This window comes from Falco rusticolus, chromosome 11, assembly GCF_015220075.1.
Source record: "Falco rusticolus isolate bFalRus1 chromosome 11, bFalRus1.pri, whole genome shotgun sequence".
NCBI classification, from domain to species: domain Eukaryota; kingdom Metazoa; phylum Chordata; class Aves; order Falconiformes; family Falconidae; genus Falco; species Falco rusticolus.
Genome location: NC_051197.1, coordinates 21,875,734 through 21,896,166, shown reverse-complemented (window position 1 = coordinate 21,896,166; position 20,433 = coordinate 21,875,734). Strand labels below are relative to the sequence as shown.

Here is a 20,433-nt window from a genome sequence, read left to right as displayed (position 1 = left end):
TTCACTTGAAGTGAAAGCTGATGAAAATGTTAGAGAAAAACGTGCTAACCAAGTACTTATCCCTAAAATGCAAATGTTTTATGTATAAAAAAATAAATAACTCAACGAGACTATAAATTGGTGTATAAAAATACAAGCTATAAGATTACAGAATATTTTGAATTTGTAGGTGAGATTTACGGGGGGGGGGGGGCGGGAAGTAAATTTTCGTAGTCTTCTATGATAGTCTGTAAGTTAAGTTACAATTTATTGCTAATTATTATAAACAGGTTGTTAAAGCCCTGAAAAAAAACCCACACCAGTTTTGCATTAGAAAAGCCACTAACCATATAAATACAACCAAATCTGACTGCTACGTTGCTTTCACATATTTCAGCAGCATAAGCAGATAAGCTGCACAGCAGCAAAACCTGCACACATACTATCTATCACTTTTTAACGTGGTTTCTTTCATAGAACACAAAAAGAAAGAAAAATACATTAGCAACTAAAATGCTAGACAGCTTTCCCTTACAGAAATTATCACTGTTCAAGATGTAGAACATAATCAGGTTGTAACCTGCACTATAGCAATTTGCATAATTTGTATGTAATCTGCCAGAAGGAGCGAAACCTGAGCTTTTGACTTCTACTGACAAACAACCCTAGAGTGTCAACACTAATAAATCATTATGCCAAAGAAGTCAGAAAAACACTTGCAGTTTTAACACAATGGTGAACAAAAATATTATAGTCTATTGTTGAAAGCCAAGGAGTTACAAAAAACATGCTGCTATTGCCCTTGAAGAATAAAGCTTTTATTTAAACCTGAAATAAAAGAAAATTCACAGATGTGAAATACAAAAGGGCTTATTAAACTTGTCTATCTACACAGAAAACTTCCATTTTTCCCCCCCTACAATATAATCTAAGATGGTTTGCTTCTAGCATACTTCTCATAGGAGACTTTTAAGTCTGTTTCATAGTCTCACTGCATTCACTGATAACAAGATTGTTGTTAGATTTCTCATCCAGAAATTTCAGGTCAGTTATGTTTTGTCTTAAGTGTCATCTGAGTCACTCCTCCTAAAATCAGTATTATGGCATTTCTGTGTTTAGGGTGATGTCACACAAAGGCCAAGAAAGTAAACATTTCCCCAGACACAGGAGAAACAAAAATTAGAATTTAAATGTTTTTGTGGAACCAGCATTTTCTTATTTTTTATTTTTTTTTTAAAGGGAATACAAATAAAACATTTCATTTTCATTAAATCCACATATTTAGTTTTGGTAAGTTAGAACCTTTCATTTCAACTCCATTGCTTTGTTTTTAGTTACAGTCTAACACGTGAAAGTTAAAAGTCTTTTGACTTTTGTATTATATTACAATATAAAACACAATAAATATGAAAACAATTGCACAGCCTGACTGTATTAAAAATCTTATTTCAATGCACGGTGGAAACATGAATTTAAATCACTGGAATTTCCTGAAAAATAGAGAGTTTACATTTCAACAGTCAATCAATGGATTCTACTCTAGAGAATTGCTTCCATTTGCTTGATGGAAGATTAACACAGTTGCTCTGCACTGTCCAAGTCTGGGAAAGACTGTCTTAAAGCAGGAGATTAGGCAGAATTATTTCCACATTTACATCTGCTGGATCAATTCCTAAGAGTAAGAAAATGATGGACAAGAAAACAAAAGTCTGGTCAGCTCCTGGGCCTTATTTGACAGACCCACACTTGTGACTACGTACATCAAACAAGATCCATGAAATGATCACATCAGCAGGAGAAACAAAAACCTACACATTGAGAAACATGTGTAGAAGGGTCCCAACTCATTGCCTTGAAACAACTTGAGGGAAAGACACAACAGACACAGGGGGGACGTTTCTTTATATTTCCTCTCACAGAGCTCCAACACAGGTAGATGCCCCAGAGTTTGTGCCACAGGTCTCAAAACCACCAGAATGCTTTTGAAAAGGCTGGGGTGGAGGGGGAGAAGCATTTATTTTCAATTTAAGGCTTGTTTAGTGTGTGTAAAAATCCCGTTTCAGATGATTCAGGCACAATTCATGTCTTCGCTGTTGTGATAACAGGTGGTTTTAAAGTCCATACTTCATTTTAACTTGACCAGTTTAACTACTGCTGAAGATTAGGTCTTCAGAAATAGAAGTCTGCAATGTGCTAGCTGCAATCCCTCTAGAAAGTACACTTTACAATATACATTTATACCGACTTATTTACAAAGCCACAAAGCTTTGACTCCGGGAGAGAAAGCATCCTCCTTATCTGCTTGAGGAAATGAGTGGTTTGGCCCCTGTGAAGAAGATTTAAGTGCCAGGTGCAATAAATCAAGAGTTTGCAACTCCCCATTAGGTCCCCAAGCTTACTGAGGCTTTGTCCTACTCCTTGCAACTCTGACTTCACAAGCTTGAAGGAAAACTGGGCCATGATGCTTCTTTTATGCATGCTAAAAACTGACCGACCACAACTATGGAACAGAAATTTTCATCCAGCTTTGAAAAATTATCATGAAACTCTGCAAGACACATTAGAAAACGTATTGGCAAAATAATGGCTGATTACAGCAGGGAAAAATGACTATCTTTTCTATTCCACACAAAATGTCTTGGCCTCCACCACACTAGTAATTTCACCACACTGTATTACTCCCAGCTGTTGAGAAGCAATACATCACGATAATGGACTGGTTTGCAATGTAGTTGCGTATTAAGCTTAAAGCGTTTTTTAAGGCAACCTAGAGAATGAGTACTTATTTTTTCCTTTACTTAGTATAATACCAAATTATACAAAGTTTAATGGGCGCTGTTAGTCTTGCAACAAAAAAGCATAAATATGCTGCCTTGGCACCACAACATTGTTTTAGTACAATAGTGAGCCTTATCTTTCTCTAGCACTACTACGGACTGTTATCAAACTTCTAAATACCCTCTGAAATTAAATGCACAAAGTTCAGATCAAAAAGGTTTTTTAAATGACAAAACTGGATACTGGGTTTGTGAAGCCCATTTTCCTTCCCCTCCCTACTACTCTACATGAGTAAGAGCAAGGGAGAATTCCCACGTCCAGTGAACAGTGCCCATTCTGTTATATCTTCTATTCAGGCCACAGAATAAAAACACAAATGCATCCACTTTTCCCAGGAGGTCAACTGCAGTAACTGTATCTTTTTTAAAGCTGGTTACACAGGTTGGAAAGGTCCACATTCACTCTGATACGCTCGCTAATGGTATTACTCATAGAAACTATACAGGATTTGCTTTCAGCACTGCTTGCTAAATCAGAGCTGTAGGCTGAGTGTGCCCCCCATACAGACTGTAAGCCAAAGCCTTGATAAATAAAGCAGATGACTCTTTAGACAGAACCAATAAGGAATTAAGTTCTAAATCTATGAAACACCACTCGTTCCTACTTCACAGGCAAGAAAAAACACACCACCACCACCCCACAGACACCAAAAGGCTAAGTATCCTAAGACACACAGGAGACCGTGGCAGAATTGAGAACACAAAAATCATGCTTCCTCCCCCAAAGGATTTCTTTTTATCCTATTCGTTGCCACATTACATGTATTTATCTGCCTTAAAACAACCTTCCTGTTACTACAATTCTATGATCACTTCTCTACACATCACCTATGAACCACGATGAACTGTGAGGACAAGAGGAGAGGAGGCATGAGTAGAAGTCAAGTTGTCAACTTCAGTGACTGAAAACTCATTATAAACATCCAATTTACACAACTGTAAAATGGTCAAACTGTTAAACAGCCTAATGCAGCAATACTAGTTTAATGTATTCTGTCTCTTTGACCCTGTAACTATGAAGGCAGTTTCCTGAACTTTTTGGACTTCCGTATCAGAAAGCATAATGATTCCCAACTAGTAGGAATTACAGCAACCTGACTGATGTCAGTAAAGAAATGCTGATATACAATAGCTAAAAATCTACGGCTTAAATTCAACATATGCAAACCAAACAAATGATGCCTTTTGCCCAAGTCATGTACATTATGTATTGAGACAAAAAGTTTTTTCCAACATGGGCTTTCCTTTTAAATGTATTTCAGCATTGCCTTCTTCCGAAGAGTTCTTATGTTCACACTGGAACATCTAGGCACTTCCGTGTGGGTACACAAATGCATAGATTTGCTTGAAGCAAGCTAAGCAAAACCAGCTTATTTTTACACTTATTATTACCCATGAAGTCCTTAAAATTAAGAAGGAAAAAAAGAAAAAAAGAACAAAACATAACAGGTTAGGACAGACATTCAAGCAAGTTTAGATTTGTTCTCTCTTTTATACCTGCACCACAATGACTTATTCTATGGCAATTTCTTATTCTTAAATAAGATACTGCACATTATGAAGACTTCTGTATGATCTTTAACATAAATGTGTAGCAATTTTTTTTTTTTTGCATACGTCTAATTGCTGTCTTATCTGATCAACAGGGTGTGGTGCAACCAACATCCTCACCAACTGCAGCCACCTTCAACCCATGAAAACACATCTCTGAACTATGTTTCTGATAATAACAAGCCCAGGAGACATTTTCGTCTGTACAGAGAGAACAGTATAGACAATGTGAAAAAGATGTGTTGATAGGAAAGTTAATTAATTGCTTTTACTTACTAAAACTTTAGTGCAACTTACAAACACGTTCACGGAAGACTTCTACCAACATAAACACTTGAGACAAATATTTTGTGGAGCTGTAACACAAATTTTTGAATTGTCAGCTGTTCATCATTTGACAATATAAGCATGATTTAAAGTAATTTTTCAGTAGAATATAAGCAAAATACGTCATCTAGGAAAGGATGTACTAGAAATTTGTGCCACCTACACAAAAACTGTATTTGGTTTACTGAACTCTCACTCATACTTTTAAGAGCTGATAGAAAATGGAGGAAGTAAAAATGATGACTGAACTGGTCTATGCCCAAAGCTGAAACGGACAAGAATATTGTTAAGGTTGATCAGATTTCTCCTCTTACTTGGAATTAGGCAAAACGTAACTTTTTTCCAATAACATAGTGACATGGCTTCAATTACTGAGCTAAACAATTTCTGTTACTTTATGGGACTCTCCTTGAATCATACATGTAGATTATTAAACTAACACTAATGGAATAATTGTATTTCTTTTGAAGAGCATTTCTCTATGTTTAACAAAATCATATGTTAACACATCAAGGAATTTCTGATGCAAATATGAGTACTTCATGTAAGCCTAAGCTGCACTGCTTACACTAAAAAGATAAGCAAAAAATTTTGTTCTTAGTAAAATGGCACCAAGTCCCAGTAGGATCTGAACCCAGAACAACCACTGCATTGCTACACTTGCCAACTTCAGGCAAATGCTGGCTGGAAGCCCTCATTCTTCCCAGCATTTTTAGATAGAGGAACAAGTAATCATGTGCATGTGTGTATGAGAAGCTTGCCGAGATGATGGGTTAGCCACAATGCCAAAATCAAAAGTCATTAAAGACACTGCATATGGAAAGGGTCATTTTGCTAGGAACAGACCGATTACCAGTGAGCATATATAATGACTATTCATGATGTCAAAGCAGCTTGCCACACTGCTTTCATCTGTCAGCAGACAAATGCCTATACAACCATGCTGCAGCTGTCAAGGGAATATTTGACTCAACGTATGTATCTTGGAATGGGTTCTGTAGGCAGTCTGGCCTCTGTCCTGAGGTATTGGAGAGGATAATTCCACAAAATGACAACATATGAGACCACAAAAATTCAAACCATAGCCTTGATATTACAAGAATCCTAGTTGATCTCAGCCGTTCCAACAGAAAGAACCAGTTATTATACACGAATATCTTACCGACCAGCATTAAGCATTTTTTTTTCTCTCTTTTCCCTCAGCACTGTTTACTCCATAACTCTTTAAAGGAAAATGTGTATGCAGGCTGTTGAACAAAGACACACATCTAGATTTTTCTGCCCCTCAGCACTGCAGTACAGATAGACACTTCTTTACTCTGACTGTGACCTTAAGACAGATGCGCATACAACAAAGGAGTTACCTGGCTCCTGTGAAACAGCTTCAATGGAACTACAGCAGATTAAGTCACCGAAGATAACAAAAAACCCCAAACAAAAACAAAACACCCCCCCACCCCCACCCGCATATTCTCAGGCTTAACAGCATTTAGATAAACTAATTCTTGGAACTGTAGGATTGTCCTCAGCTAGTAGAAATTGGTTTAGCAATAAGATCTTTCGGGCTATGAGTAGAGAGCCATCAGCTTGGTCTATGAGAACTCACACAGCATTTTTAGATGGGAGTTTTTAGAGCAGGTAGTGCCTTTATCCTATACTGTCAGGTACATACTAGAATTCTAAAAACAATAAAGAAAATAACTATCCTCCCCTATTCATTTGTTCCTAATTTTCAACATAAAGAAGCTGCAACAACTGACCAGTGGGAATTGCTGCAGGTCCTCAGGAGCATCTCAATTAGAAAAATCTCACGATCACTTGGGCCGACCACCAAGATGGAGTGCAGATTTCTGATCCCTGAGCTACCATAACAGATGGCACAATTCCCTCTGGAAGCAAGGCTGGGCCTAAACACATGCAAATCCCAGGATCTGAAGACTTATGAAAGACAACAGCCTGTAACACAAGTAAGAATCTCTGCACTGAATCCCCTTTTAACCAGAATGTGAATGTCTCATGAATCAAGCAGTGTTATAATTCACTAATACTATAACTAAGTATAATAATGTACTTTCTGTATGCTTTGGGGAAATGTACATACAATTTAGAAGTTTTGGTTCACGTTATAGAATAGTACAATTGCTATAGGTTTGTGCATCGCTGTAAATATGTACCTACCTTTGTTGACCAGGACTGTGTGACTTTCTCCCTGGAAAGATATTAAGGGAATCTAACAAATATAACGACTGGGCTCTTGCTATAAGGGAGGAATACTAAAGAAAGCAAACTAGAAGTATAACTTTGTCTTGTTTGTAGGAAAGAGAGGATAGAGGGTAAAAATCTACAAATTTCAGGTTAAAGAGAGAAAGAAGCTGGTAGGACTTTTAATGGACTAGAAGAAACACACTGAGGATTTAGCTGGGGCAGGGGTAGGGGGGAGATGAGAATGTTTAGCCAAACACTCTGTAGCTCAAAGCTAAACCAGAAAGGCACAGACTATGTTTCAGACACAACTCAGAGGGATTAAAACACCTGAAGTTGGTAAAGCTTTTAGGGTGTGTTATTTTAACATAGATTAAAAATGTATTACATAATTCTGTTACAGTAAAGGACAACAGTGGCTTCAGAATCTCTGTGAGTGTTTTTGGGCACACTCTTGTATCTGTCATAGTCTCCCTCATGAAACACCAAGAAAAACACCCAGGATTCTGAGAAATTGCTTTTAACCAGAAGTGAGATCTTGAGACAGTTGCTTAGTTGCTTCAGGCAGTAGGACAGAGGATTCAAGCACAAGGGTGAGAGTGCTAAAATACGAAACCTTCTTTGAAGAGTGTTCCTGAGACCCCACTCTTGGGACAGTAACCAGATTCTGTTTAGCTTCTAACTATATGAAGCGCATTGGATCCAAAGAGTGCAGCCCAAAATTTCAGTATGGTAAGTAATCAAGTGGAGAGGGTAACCAGATCTCTAACAAATACTGTTCAGATTCTCACTTTAAATTGTTCATGTTTCCAGTTCAAATCATACGAGGACAGAAGATTCTTTTGAAAAACGCTAACCTCAAATTCCTTTTGAAGAAATACAAAAACAGTATAGTGGTAAGCCACAGTGGGGATTTTTCAGTGATAGCAAAGGATCTCTCTCATCTCTCTAATCTATTATTTTCTATTTGTAAGAGTATTCTAATGTTACAGCTCAACTCCAAACCTTCATTAAGAGCATATATAGGAAGCACTACTAAGCAGTCAAGGATTAAGAAACAGCAAATTTAAGAATGCCCACACATCTCAATGAATGCACGTCTACCAGTTTACACAGCAATTTCATTGGCACATGCTGCATTCAAATAATAAACCTGTTATTTCTTCTACAGCCAGAGGTACTTTGAAATTTACTAGAATTGGACTCTATCTGAGGAGTTTTGTTTATTGTTTTATGCAGTAATTTTGACAATTAATTCAGAATTTTTTTTAACCTGTCACACAAGAGTTTTCATTATCTGGGGGCAGAGTCTTACAAATTAGCACATCCTGACAGGGGCACAGACCCAGAACCTCTGGTCTTTCCTCAGTTAGCTGGGTGAAAAGATACTTCAGGCCAGAAGCCCTGCAAGTTGTGCTACTGCAGCCCTGTGTCTCAGCTGCTATGTGCTGGCTCTCACATGAACCTGGTTGAATCTATCTTTGTAGACATGACCTAAAAAATTTAACTCAGAGTTATGAAGGTAGATGCAGTTGGGATTTTTCTTTTATCAACTTCTGACCATTGTGACGAATGTAAACAGTCACACAAGCTCAAAAAAATTTTGCATTAAATACTTCTACGGTCTTGGGTACTAACAGTTTATTTACCCTTGTCCTAGGGCAGTTGACAGTAACAATTAAAAGTCTATTAATAATTCACATTATTTTAAAATGTTGCTTACCCCAAGTAAGTGGAATTTTGCAGAATAAACACTAACTTGATTTAAAATGAAGTTGAACGAATGAGATTTTCAAATATCTGCATCAAATGATCTGCGAATACAGATAAGTGATTAAAGAAAATCTCAACTTCAGCCAGACCAACGACTTATGAAACAGTTAAAAGATGTCAATATTGACCCAAGTCTCTTGCAGATAAATACACATTATCTGACCTGTAATACAAACCAGTATTTTTTTTCTACAGAGATCAGTGTTTATTGTCACTGCACTCTCAGACACTGGTCAACGTGGACACAGCTAGTTGCTAAACCCACTAGCAAGTTGAATAATTATCAGTATTTCCTTCACGAATTGCCTGCAGAAGCACATTATTCATATAAATGGCTAATCCTTACATGTGAAGCTTTTAGTTTCTAATTATTTTTCTCCCCAGAATAAACATCTCCTGGGGTGGGGGAGTAAAAGGATTCAAACAGGAACCAATGACTACTGGAATCAACATCAAGTTCAGAGAAGATAAAGAACTTGCCTGTTCAGTACAGAGTTTACTATTTTCCCCCCAATAAATTAAGATTGTTTTTTCCCCTCAGTAAGTATTTTGACACAAGCCTATATTCAATTCATACCACGGCTTACATGCTGCTCACATAGCACATAGCAAGTCAGATACACAGCAAGTGTTTAATCTTCAGTGGAAAGTATAGTGGTTAACCACACAAACAAGTTATTTAACATTTTCCTCAAGAATCATTGCATTTCCATCTCCAGAGTGTTTAATATCTGCGTGTCATTTCAGTAACAAATAGTTATGGTCAGGACATCCAAAGTCTGTGTCCCCTAAAGCAAAGATATGGAGGTTAATGTTCTAAAGGCACTCAATTCAATGAGACAAATTTTCCTTCCCCTGTAGATGACCTAACTGAGGTAATTTAGACAACCAGAGCTGGAAAACTTATGCTTAGCTAAATGAATCATGAGCCTACAGAAGGCTTAAATTCAGAAAAAGTCTGAGGGTAGCAACATGCAAATTGATAACTGTTGAAGAAATGCAACTTCAGGAAAAATAAATATGAGTAATCTGTAAAGCTGTATCACACATAGGAACAAAAAACCAGAAGTAATTTTTCCTCTGCCTGTGAGGCTAGCGATAGTATTTCCAGCGTTATACTGGAAGACCACCCAATAGCTCACAGTCTCTCCAATTAAGAAGATAGAAAGAAAGAGAGAAACATGAAATTAATTAACTTAAATACTCATCAGGAAAAGATTTCTCAATGGAAAGATGAAGTACCTTGTCAAATAATCCATCTTTCAATTTAAAAGTCAGTGATGCTTTGAAATACTAGATCAGCGTAGTGTTTCTTTAAAAACTGAATGTTGTAATCCCTTACATGGCAGAAAACACTTTTTGCAACTTCCCTTACGCTTAATATAAAAAGCAACAACAAATGATGTTATCAAAGATAATTTACTTCTGTGTTTCCAGAGGCAGACCAAAAGTAACTGAAGAGTTGAAGTGTAAGAGAACAGGTTTATTTATTGCTCTGATAAAACTGGTAATGGCATACAGCCTGTAACTGCCTTTGTACAACCCTCCTGCTACAATCACTATTTCAATAACTGGGCTAGCAAACAGGCTACTTAATCCAACAAGTCTTCTCTCTGTCTGTGAAACTTCTCTGAAGCTGTAAACAGGGTGGTCCACATTGCCTAAGAACTGCATGACAGGATCTTCTCTTACGACATTATTTCTAATAATACTGCATACTTCAGGAGCAAAATCCACCTCTTCAATCTACATGACAAACTGGGATTGGGACAGAGTACTCTTCCTATGGCTATGAACATAAACTGAAGTTTGCAGTGCACCAAAAATCAAATTGACAGTTATCAGAGCTTGAAAGAATACCTCCTTTCTTTGATTTTTTTTTTTTCCCCCACAAAACTTAGTACCAGAGAATCTGTAGGAGTACCTTTTCCTCATCTAACCATTTTGTTTTGTTGACCTTTTCTAAAACACAAATGGATCTATGAAGTACCACAATATATGATAAATTGGCAAATGGCATCATACAATTAAAAAAAAAATCTAAAAGGAAGTAAACCAGCATCATTTGTACTTAAAACAGAGGCTACTACAAAGATGTTTTGTAGTGGCATATAGATTTCACTGTAATCTGTAGATCGCCTCAAGAAGGTATCATTAAACTCACGGGCAGAATTTGGTAATGCAACAAGCAACACAAAGCTCTCTTATTTAACTTACCAAAATGCTCATGCTGCAGTTTCCAAAGAGATTCACATAACTCACAAACACAAATCCCATTGGAATATGAGCAACCAATTCAAATTGAGTTTTTGAACATCTCTCATTCTGAATTGCCCAAATCCCAAAATGCACTGTAACTTCTTCTAAGATAGATTTTTATATCACCTTTCTCATAGAGCTCCTCCATTGCTCCCCAGGTTTCAGCTCGGACCTCTCGATTGCTTTTACCTGGAACATGTGTATCAGGCCAGTGTATTAAATAAAGATCTAAAAAAGAAACAGAACCAGACTACTCATTAAAGTGTCCAAAAAATATATGTATCAAACATATGAAGAAGCATTTTCCTTCCATAATGGCCCTAACATATTATCATCAAAACAGTTACAATGACTACTGCATGATCATTACTGCATACATCCATTTAGTCTTAATAAACAAAATCTACAACACCTCATTAACAACTAAAGGTAGTAGAAGTTGCACACGTGTCACACGTTAGAGGTCACTGTAATCAGAATTTGGTCACATATGCACTTAATAAGCTTTCAACACATAACATGCCCCATTTAAATCAAAAGGATTTTGGTCACTGGAATTAAGACTGGACTTCTCCTGAAGTGCTAAAAGTCTTGAAGTTTATGGAAGATAAATACATTTGGCAATTCTGTAGATATTTTATACCACCTCAGCAGTGAGTCTGTTTTTTTCCTTTCTAAAGGACACTTGCATTTATTAATTTCTGTTGGAAATTACAGCACATCTTTCATGCAGGTTTTTTTGCTAAAATTTTGTGGCAGCATTTGTGATTTTTTTAAGCCTTTTAAAATACTATTTTAATGGCACAAAATTACTCTTTACTACATTTTATGAAACATTAGCACAATTTCAAATGCAATTAAGATTTACTGCTGATGAAATTATCCAAGTAGTTACTGAAACTGGCAGTCTCAGGAAAGCATTTTTTTTGAGTCTTCTCTCCATGCAAGAAAAGACTATCCTTCTACTCAAAAAGGAAGCATTTCCAACAAACTAAAATTGAGAAATTTACATGTATTTGAATCAGAGGTCCAAATCAGATTACCTAAATTTCAAAAACAGTAAGACCTGTAAGTTCTTTATAATTTTGTAGACACTGTTAGATATTATGAAGGAGAAACTTAGGAAATACTTTGAAAACAACTACATTTGTATTTAAATTCTAACAGCAAATTACACAGATAATTGTAGGCATCTCAGTCAAAGAGATGTTGGTCTTTGCCACATTCATTACTCTGACACAAAACAGGAAAAGGAAATAAATGCATGACTGAAATGTGCATCATTGTCTGTGCACTTTATAGTATTCCTTTTTTGGCAGCTCAAATATAGAGTTAAGAATTAAAAAGATGGACTTGTTTGCATTCAATTAACAAAAAACTCTGCTCATTGCATCGCACCATTCATTTACAGCACCTCTTTCTGAAACACAGATCCTCTCCCATAATTTTTTTAATTCACATTTAAGGACTGCCCTAATGATTACTACACCAGTGGGCCAGCACATTAGCTTTCCACCTCTATAAATACAAATTCAACCTCGATTTAAGAGGAAAAGGTAACATAAAATTCACTATAATACATCAGTTACCATTTGGGTACATCACTGCAACACTGTTAAAGAGAGTATCTTCCTTAGACTAAGAGTCTAATTAGAACAGGACAGAATTTTGTACAGTAGCATACATTACACATGTATTGAGGAAAATGATTTTGGATGTTTCAGAAAAATCATGAGTTAAGTTTGCACTTTCTGATACCAGTAACTCATTAGATTTTTAAACATAACTGCTCAGACAAGCAAACAGCACACATACATAATGATTTGCAGCATCTGGATTTATGTCACATTTGAAGAGTTAAAATAAAAGTTGCTCATTCTTTGCCCTTATATACATGAAATCCACTCCCAATTTATAGAAGATTAGAAAAACCCAACCACATGTGCAGTCTTGTTCAGGAATGATCTGTGAGTAATTACTTTTTCTCCAACTGCTCTGAAAAAAAAGCAGCTGTATTTATAAAGAATAAATACCAATATATAGTATTGGAATAAATACCAATTTCTGTAACATTTAAGTGAAAACTATTATCAGGAAATTGATTAAAGAATTTGGTTGAAACCTCAGGACTAATCTAATTCTGTTGCCAATAAAGTCTCTTTTAAAATTTCCACTAATTAGACACAATCGCAAGGATTAGCATTAGGAATTGCTAGTATCAAGTGTTCATTTTGATCCAAAATCATATAAGTCATTGATGGTACTTACTGCATAGAGACTGCCATGTTTTAATTTTTTTGTTTGGATAAAGCAAGTACATAATATAAGTAGGTGTAAGTTACTGGTATCTGATATCTACCTCACTTAAAAATGGAAGATTTACATAACTTTAATTGCTGCTTTTTATGTTCTCCAGATCAGACTAATAAAAACTGCTTAACTATGCAGAAACATGTCATATAGCACCAACAAAAACCCAATCATTAACTTCAGCATAATTTCAGCAAAAGCTACTTTTCCAAAAGCCTGACTATTCAGGTAGACGTCACAGCTTGCAAGTGTTCACAGAAATAGCCACATCAGGGACTTCCACATACAAAGATACTTTGTACTCAGCCAAGAAACTGAAGCACTCAGAAGAATGACTTCTAACAGATTGGACAACTAAGCGATCTCTGGCCTTGGTTAAGTAAAAAATGCAGTAGATTACCCTTCCTTGTACTGGTGTCTGAGATTTCTTCAATCAGACATGTTGCTCCTTTATTTTAGAAAGATGATGTTATCAGGTATGTGATGTCCATATCATTTTATTATGTTTATTTTAATTTAGGGTTTTGGTTGAAATAAAAATTACTTCCCAGTTCAAAATACACACATTTAGGGCTAGAAAGCATCTGCTAGATCACAAACTGCAGTTCTCCTGACTGCAAGAACTGTTTGTGAAAGTTGTGGGGCAAAGGTACTTATCTCGGAGATAGAGTAGAATGGTCTCTCTGCCACTCACGCACAAACAACCCCAGCACAGCCAGGACCTGAAGGAATACAGTGTACCTTGCAATGAGCAATGGAGCTGCCACTCTATTTAAATAAACTAAGCACAGTTAATTTTACATTAGGATCTGCTTATTTCCACTGCATCTGTTAGAAAACTTTCCCTAATACCTGTAAGGCCAACAAAACCAGTAAGCACCTCACAAACCAAGGTCTATGATTTCATCTTCGTTTGTACATACATTCATACCTACACCCATATGCTTTCTTTTGCTTAGAATATTTTCCCTCCTGGGGGATTACAAGAGCACAAAAATTATTATAATTTTAAAAGCAAGAAATTAGTTTTAAGCTACTTGTCAAAACAGCTTAAGGTTCTAGTAATCAAGAAATGTGTAACTTTGTCACTGGAGGTTTTTAAGAACAGACTACATTTTAATCTGTTGAGAATGAAGGGGTTGTGCTTTGTAGCATGGGACAGATTAATTAATGCTTTGAGATGTCTCCCAACCATATATTTTTAAAATAATCTCAACTCAAAACAAAATACCCCCAAATCATTCACAGTATAAAGATGTACTTGAGCAAAAGAAAAAGCCTCCAAACATTCCCAATCATATTTTGTATTTACCACCTTTTTAAAGCATCCTTTACAGACAATCAGGCTGTAGTGGTACAGTGGTAAGTGAGGGCCTGAGGTTCATTCAAGTGTCAAAACAGCGCTGCAGGAAAACTAAAATTAACATGTGAACTACTTTCACACAGGCATTTAAAATAGAGTGGCTTATTACTCCTTAGTGGTTACACTGACATTTTACACATTCAAAAGGCAACAGCATGTTTGTCACTGAAATAGAAGTGCAATTTTATTCAAATTCATAACACTATTAGAGAAAAAAAAAAAAAAGTCAAAATGTGCTAAAACAAACCTGGTTTTGAAGAATAAGCCCTGGCTCATATCAAACCTAAAAGCAAAAGTATATTTTTCAGTGTTTTGCAGAGTTATCTTAATGCAGTTGTTTTCCCTGCTTTTCTCAATCATCACTGCACTTACTACATAAACGATTACTTCTCTCCCACCTGATGTTTGTTCTGTTTTGTTTTTTTATTCTATTGGAACAAGGATCAATGTGAAGCAACCAGCAAAATGTTCTGAATTAATACACAATCTGAAGTGGGTGCATTATCATAATTCATGTGATTCATCTATCACACTGAATATGCTGATAGAACACTTGTCCAGCTCCAGTTGAGGATTTGTGATAGCTTAGATTTGCCTAAATGTGACAGACTTTGAACAGTCAAAAGGAAAATGAAATTTTTTACAAATTCAGTAAACCACAAATCGCAAAGAAACTACTTTGGAGGTTTGATCCAAATCCCAAGGAATGTATTCTGCTGCTGCCAAACCTGTAAGATCTACAGCCAATTCATATTGGTTTACTGTGACTGCCAGTTGAGGACCACATTTAGAAAATGCAAGGAGCAGAATATCTGTTACAACCACTGCCCACACATAATACAAATTTCCAGTTTCTCATGGATATGTAATCTACCAATTCAAATAAAAATCCTGGAACAGTGTTTCTCCCAATACTATTTGCCCAAAAAGTGTTTTTCAAAAAGGTTTCATAACAATATTTTATATGGAACACTTTTTCCTCTTACAAGCTGTGACTGCTTTCAACAGTTCATCTGTTTCAACAGCTGGCATTCTATATACTGCTAATGCACAGATATATCAATTCCAGTTAGATTATTTCCTGTGTCTCTAATTCAGTCTGTGAACTTATGTATTCCATAAACTCACTCAAAAATATTAACAGGTCCTTTCTTGGAACAGAAAGCTTAGCTACACATTTAGCTGCTAGGGCTCTAACAGCTTTTTATTTTTGTAGTCTTCTGAATGACTAATTTTCCCTCCAACATAACAGATATGTTATTTAGGATCTTTCAATTTTCTATATGAACCACATATCTTTATGAAAATGCTATGAACCCCTCACATATTCGGTTAATATCACATAACGAAATGACGACATGCTGATTTTGGTACGTTTCATGTACCTTTATTTCACATTCCTATTTCACAGAAAAATTGCCAGCATCAACACGTGCCTGTAACTAAATAATTTACTTTCATACATAAGCTTGGGCACAAATGGCCCTGTTATTACCTAACTTCTTCTGTCATGGATTTCATGTCCTTTCTATGGTACAGGCTGGCCAGCAGAAAAGGGACACAAAAATGCAGGTATGAATGAAAATAGCTAGAATATCTAAGCTTGGTTCTACAGCCTTATAACCATATTTTCAAACCCTTCTTCTGCATTCCAGTTACTTCTGTCACACTTGTAGTAAGCCTCATTTTGCAACAAAAAGCTCTTACTCTCAGCATTCTTGAAACACTTGACAAGTTCATGTTTCAACATATTGGCACTGTTCGCTTGAAAATCCTTCCAACAGCACCTTCCAGCTGAGCGCTTTCAGAAAGGAGGTACAGGACTCCCAGCGTATGATGCTTTCTGTGAGCCCCAGGAAACACACCATGTATTGCACCTCCTCTAAAGTTCTACTTCATCAGCACACACAGCACTAAAGATAGAACTTCTCTCTTTCACATAAGTGCAGATCATACAGTGTTTAACAAAGATGGTCTGTGGAATTGATACAACAGAGATCAAACTTAAGCAGCCAAAACTGTTACTCCACTTGCCATCCCATCTTTCTTGTGGAGGTCACTATCCTCACTGACAGATCAGTGAACTGCATGTGAAGTATTTCCTAAGCCATCACAGTTTACAAATCACCAAGTTAAAGCAAGCTGAAGCCAACATTGATTTAGGTCGCTATGTCAGACTAAGTGGTGGTTCAGGAAGAGCTTTACAAATTTTTCAGACATCTCCACATCAGTGGAAGAAAGGTGAGGAAGGGAGGGAAGATGGGTAATGGTATTAAAGAAAAATAAAATCTAGTATGGAGGCAAATTGCACAGTCAGCTGGAATATTCCTTAATTTATCTTAGCAATATGAGCAAAAGAAGTCTCAGAGCTGAACCTACCACACAAACTGACAATTGTTTATGTCAGCCCAAGGATTCACTCACATGGTGACAGTATTTGTGCATTTCTTGCTCTCAGATTTTTTTAAAATTTGTTTCATTTATTTCTGCTTAGCAGCAATAGGCAGACAGTATTTGTGTGAGCACCTACTTTCAACAGTCTACTACTTGAGAAAATAAAAGCAAATTACAGTATTAAAAGGAATCACTGAAAATTATTTCCTGGAAGTGAGTCAAGTTTTCCTCTCATCAACATTCAGCACCAGTGTCATAGCAAGCAGAAGCAAGCAAGCAAACACAAAACGTAACAAGCAGAAAGCAGAGAGGAGGAAACATGTTATTTCTTAATTTAGAGGAGAAAGTCAGGACTTGAAACTCAGTTTATTAAAGTCTCCTTGCAGTGACCTGTGTCTACACAGCAGAGACAAAAAGGTAATTTTAATTAATTTTGCATTATTCTGTACCTGTGCAGGAAGTTAAGGGAGACATTTCCAGAAAGAATTAAGCCAAAGATGTGCATACAAGTATCTCAGTCTTCAACAAATAAAGGGTTTTTCTCCCTTCATCTTGCAAAGTACCCAAGCAAAAAAACAGTGAATACAGCACAAAGTTGCAATTAATATTATATGATATTAATTTTGCAAAATCTGTAGTACTTCACAAAAGCTGTTTACTTGAAGTTTATTTACTGGAAACAGGGGGACAGGGTGAGGAAAGAAAAGCAAAATGAGGGTTTTCAGGACACTGACAGATAACGTCTGATGGTTAGGTCAATTATTCCTTGATTATCGGCATAAATACTATTTCCACTTGTATCATTTTTATATTATTACTTTAAATACATCTTCCTCTACCTCCACTTTATTTTCATTACTCCAGCTAGGGAAGAAGTAGCAAAAGCATTTTAAAAAATACCATGTTTTTTTGTTGGGTACCTCCTCTCCTATGACCTGTTGCAAAGAATTAATCAGCATCAGCATTACAGCTCTGCCTGTCTAATAAGGGAGTAACAATATCACATCTTTGACTACGATAAGTTTATGATCGGGGTAAGTTTAAAAGTGCGTAAGTCTAATTCAGTGTTAGATTTAGTTTGCTAAAGTCTTGTTGATACCCCTGACATTTTCCCCAAAGCATACTGCATCAGACAGACCAAACCAAAGGCAGCTAATCAGGATTTTTAAATGTTAATAGACCTACAAAATAAGTTTCAGAAAGGACTCCCAATTCCTTGAGATTTAACAGACCACAGAAGATAGTGGGCATTTTTGTTACCCTGCTACCAACAAACTATTGTAAAATTTCTGCATCCTTGTTTCATAGGTTTTGGGTGTTCTTAGCAAAATATATACAATTCATGTAGTGGTTCCTCAAATTGATTTAACAATGCAACATACCTTTAGAAGACACACATTGATCTGTTTTAAAACATTTGCAACAACAAAAAATCCTGTGCTCTCAACTGTATGCATGTGAACTTTCTAGAGAACAAACAGCACAAGAAATCTGCAAATGTGTAAATAAAGGCAGAATTTGGTTTTTATGATCCATCTGTAATACATAGTTTTTTTCAGGAATTCATTCACCTTTGCAAATACTCACATGGAAGGCACAATTAATGAACTATATGTAAAGGTTCATACCAAGATATTCAACACCAAGTCTTTCACATGACTCCAAGCAGGCTTTTTTTGTGTTTTCATAGCCATAATCACTATGCCACAGTTTGGTAGTTATCCAGAGATCCTCTCGCTTCACATCACTCTCTTCTATGGCCTTTTGGAGGAGAGATTCACAGCCATATCTTTTTGCTGTGTCAATATGACGAATGCCACATTTTCGTAATGCATGGACTACAGCATCATGGGAATAACCACCTTGATGGGAAGTACCTAAACAAACAAAATCAAAAGTCAATTGTCAGCAGTGACTTGAGGGACATATTTAATCATTCTTTTTAATTTTGGGGTTTTTTTTTTGGTACACTGTCACAGAATCTTCTCATTTAATTTCCTAATAGTAAAGAAATGGGAATGAATAGATCTCTAGGCTGGAAAAATACACAAAGTGCTAGAATGTTGACAGTGATCTCAAAAAAAAAAAAAATTCCAGCAAAATCAAATATTAACAGCATTTAACTGTAAAGAAGTTATTTCAGAATTCAGGCTGAAGACCAGCAAAGAGAAAACACATGCTTTATGGAAAATTAGTATATGGCACTTATTTTTCATACAGGAGCACATTTAGAGATTAAAATACTAACAAAAAGAAATTAAAGACAATGTAGGCAATTCACTTTGCAGAACGCATATCCTGAAACTTTTACTCTGTTAAACATCTGCTAGCTTCAAGTTATTATTGCATTGTACAACCCCAGACCTGGCCATACTGCAGGTGCAATTCATATAATGTCAAGCTCAGCAGTCACCAAAACAATGGAATCCTACACAAGAGTTACAGAATGGGCATACAGGGAGTTTCAGTAACAAAGTACTGTGACTCTCATTGTGTAGGTATTCTCTGGATGTGTATTTGGCATGTCAAGGGGACGGAAGGAGGAGGAGACTCAGCAGGAAAAGCAACCAGCAGGAGGACTGTCAGATAAAGAACTGGTTGAGAGCAAGGAGGATGATGTTTCTACTTACCCTTTCCTGTTAGTTGTTTTTCCTGCCATGAGCCCCTCACCCATTCACCCTCACACACACACTTCCCACAAACAGTATTTTCTACAGTTTGTTAGACGAAACGCTCAGTCAGTTCCAGTCAGCTACCAAAGCCATCTTCCAAGATGATCAGTACTTAAAGGCCCTAGTACCATAAACAATAGCTAGCATGCAAATGGTCACCAGTTTCAGAAGGGCCCTGTTACAGTTGTGACCGCTGACATCAACACAGTCTTCAGCCACTGCTGAATCCAAATAAATAAAGGACTCCAGGTGAAAGAAGAACAATATAAAGTGAAATCTGTATCTGCTGTTAACTTTCTCTTTCCCTGCAAACATAATACTTATTTCTCCATCAAACACTACCTGCATATTGTGAAATTAAGAAATTTATATGGCTACCCAGACTATCAGAAAAAGGAAACAAATGAAAATACACAGATTTACCTTAGACTCATCCTTGGAACCTCCCATAACTGAACTGGAGAGAGAACACCCACAGGAGTCTGCACGACTTTTTCACATGCATTGTAACAATGCAAGCAAGAGTGACAACTTGCAAAAGTCCTACCTGCATGTAAGGCAAGCCAGGTTCTCCTAAGTGCTTAATATTTTTATTCATTTGTAATCCTAGAAGAAAAGTCTGTGATAACTCTGTAATCTTACTCACCACTCCAAATCATTATAAATATTATATTGGCTGATGTCACACACATACACCTGAGGATAATGACATTCTGCTAATCACAATGGGACAACTCCCACTTTAAGTTTATGACCTACAAAATAG

General features: G+C 36.4%; 1 protein-coding gene across 5 annotated transcripts in view; it reads right to left on the bottom strand.

Moving 5' to 3' along the window:
- LOC119155847 (uncharacterized oxidoreductase ZK1290.5-like) overlaps positions 1–20,433 on the bottom strand; it is a 49,652-nt gene that overhangs the window by 15,075 nt on the left and 14,144 nt on the right. For all 5 annotated transcript variants that reach the window (XR_005106871.1, XR_005106872.1, XM_037404938.1 and 2 more), the window contains exons 2-3: positions 18,624–18,872; positions 11,055–11,156 (exon numbers count right to left, since the gene is read on the bottom strand). Coding sequence is in view for 3 of the 5 variants with exons in the window: in XM_037404938.1 (XP_037260835.1) it covers positions 11,055–11,156; positions 18,624–18,872 (351 nt within the window). In the remaining 2 variants the exon portion in view is untranslated. The remainder of the gene's footprint in view (positions 1–11,054; positions 11,157–18,623; positions 18,873–20,433) is intronic.